This window comes from Dendropsophus ebraccatus, chromosome 8 (genome assembly GCF_027789765.1).
Source record: "Dendropsophus ebraccatus isolate aDenEbr1 chromosome 8, aDenEbr1.pat, whole genome shotgun sequence".
NCBI lineage: Eukaryota > Metazoa > Chordata > Amphibia > Anura > Hylidae > Dendropsophus > Dendropsophus ebraccatus.
Genome location: NC_091461.1, coordinates 14,523,335 through 14,525,293, shown reverse-complemented (window position 1 = coordinate 14,525,293; position 1,959 = coordinate 14,523,335). Strand labels below are relative to the sequence as shown.

Here is a 1,959-nt window from a genome sequence, read left to right as displayed (position 1 = left end):
GTCCATCTCTTGTGGTGCTGGCCCATCCTGTAGTCCATCTCTTGTGGTGCTGGCCCATCCTGTAGTCCATCTCTTGTGGTGCTGGCTCATCCTGTAGTCCATCTCTTGTGGTGCTGGTCCATCCTGTAGTCATCTCTTGTGGTGCTGGCCCATCCTGTAGTCCATCTCTTGTGGTGTTGGCATATCCTGTAGTCCATCTCTTGTGGTGCTGGCTTATCCTCCTGCAGTCCATCTCGTGTGGTGCTGGCCCATCCTGTAGTCCATCTTGTGTGGTGCTGGCTTATCCTCCTCTAGTCCATCTCTTGTGGTTCCAGGTTATCCTCCTGTAGTCCATCTCTTGTGGTGCTGGCTCATCCTGTAATCCATCTCTTGTGGTGCTGGCTCATCTTGTAGTCCATCTCTTGTGGTGCTGGCTCATCCTGTAGTCCATCTCTTGTGGTGCTGGCTCTTCCTGTAGTCCATCTCTTGTGGTGCTGGTCCATCCTGTAGTCATCTCTTGTGGTGCTGGCCCATCCTGTAGTCCATCTCTTGTGGTGCTGGCCCATCCTGTAGTCCATCTCTTGTGGTGCTGGCCCATCCTGTAGTCCATCTCTTGTGGTGCTGGCTCATCCTGTAGTCCATATCTTGTGGTGCTGGCTTATCCTCCTGTAGCCCATCTCTTGTGGTGCTAGCTCATCCTGTAGTTCATCCCTTGCGGTGGTCTCTCATCCTATACTCAGTGGTGATGGTTGGTCTCATGTTTACCATATTTGCTTCTATGTTATACAGGTAATACACATTTACTGAAGATGAACTCGAGTTCTGTAAAGGAATTCATTCTCTTGGGCCTCACAGACAGAAGAGAACTATACATCCCTATATTCATCATCTTCCTTCATGTATACATCATAACTGTACTGGGCAACGTTGGGATCATCAGTTTGATCAGGATGCACAGACATCTTCAGAAGCCCATGTACTTGTTCTTAGGCAACCTTTCATTTGTGGACCTCACCTACTCTTCATCTGTCACCCCTAAGATGCTACAAGACTTGCTATCAAAATTCAGAACCGTCTCATATGTTGGCTGTGCTCTGCAGATGTATACATTTGTCTCCTTCGCAACCATTGAATGCCTTCTTCTAGGTGTTATGGCCTATGACCGCTATGTAGCTGTCTGTAGACCTCTGTTATATAGTGTTATCATGAGTAGCATCGTGTGCCTTAAGCTGTTGACTTCAGCCTATCTTGGAGGCTTCCTAACCGCGTTGGTACACATTAGTTTAGTGTTCCACCTCAATTTCTGCAAATCAAAGTCATCAGTCACTTCTTCTGTGACATGCCGCCACTTTTCAAGCTGTCTTGCTCTGACATATCTGTAAACATCGCTGTGATTTTTATTTTGGGGGGTTTAGTAACTATGACATGTCTTATCGTTATTCTTGTGTCCTATACTAACATAGTCCTGGCCATTGTAAGAATCCGCTCTGCTGAGGGCAGATATAAGGCGTTTAGCACCTGTACTTCTCATATGACCGCTATCACTATTTTCTATGGGACAGTACTATTTATGTATTTCCGGCCATCGAGCAGCTACGCTCTCCAGCAGGACAAGGTGGCCTCAGTCTTCTACAGCATACTTATACCTATGCTGAATCCTCTGATTTACAGCCTGAGGAACACAGAGGTTATAGCAGCTTTAAAAAGTCTGGTAAAAATAAAATGTTGCTAATTAGTTTGTTCACTTTTTTTAGATTTCTAGAGTATTTATAGAGTTCCCAACCCAAAGTCCTAGAGAAGTTTTCTCTAATAGCTGTTGACCATAGGGAGTGTGGCGGGCAAGGTAACCTCAAAGAACAGGACTGGATTATAAAAAGAATTATAATTTATTGAAGTTCCAGTTCATAAAAAGTAAATGTATACATCAAATATGTCTATGCATTTCTAACAGTAAAGATCACATAGCGCTTGCAACCAGTA

At 44.9% G+C, this 1,959-nt stretch overlaps 1 protein-coding gene across 1 annotated transcript; it reads left to right on the top strand.

Moving 5' to 3' along the window:
- The first annotated feature begins 785 nt into the window (after nucleotides 1-785).
- Nucleotides 786-1,711, top strand: LOC138799967 (olfactory receptor 5F1-like). Its single transcript, XM_069981772.1, is given in 2 exon segments — nucleotides 786-1,290; nucleotides 1,293-1,711. Coding segments are annotated over 2 exon segments (921 nt in total). The 5' UTR covers nucleotides 786-788.
- The last annotated feature ends 248 nt before the right edge of the window (nucleotides 1,712-1,959 follow it).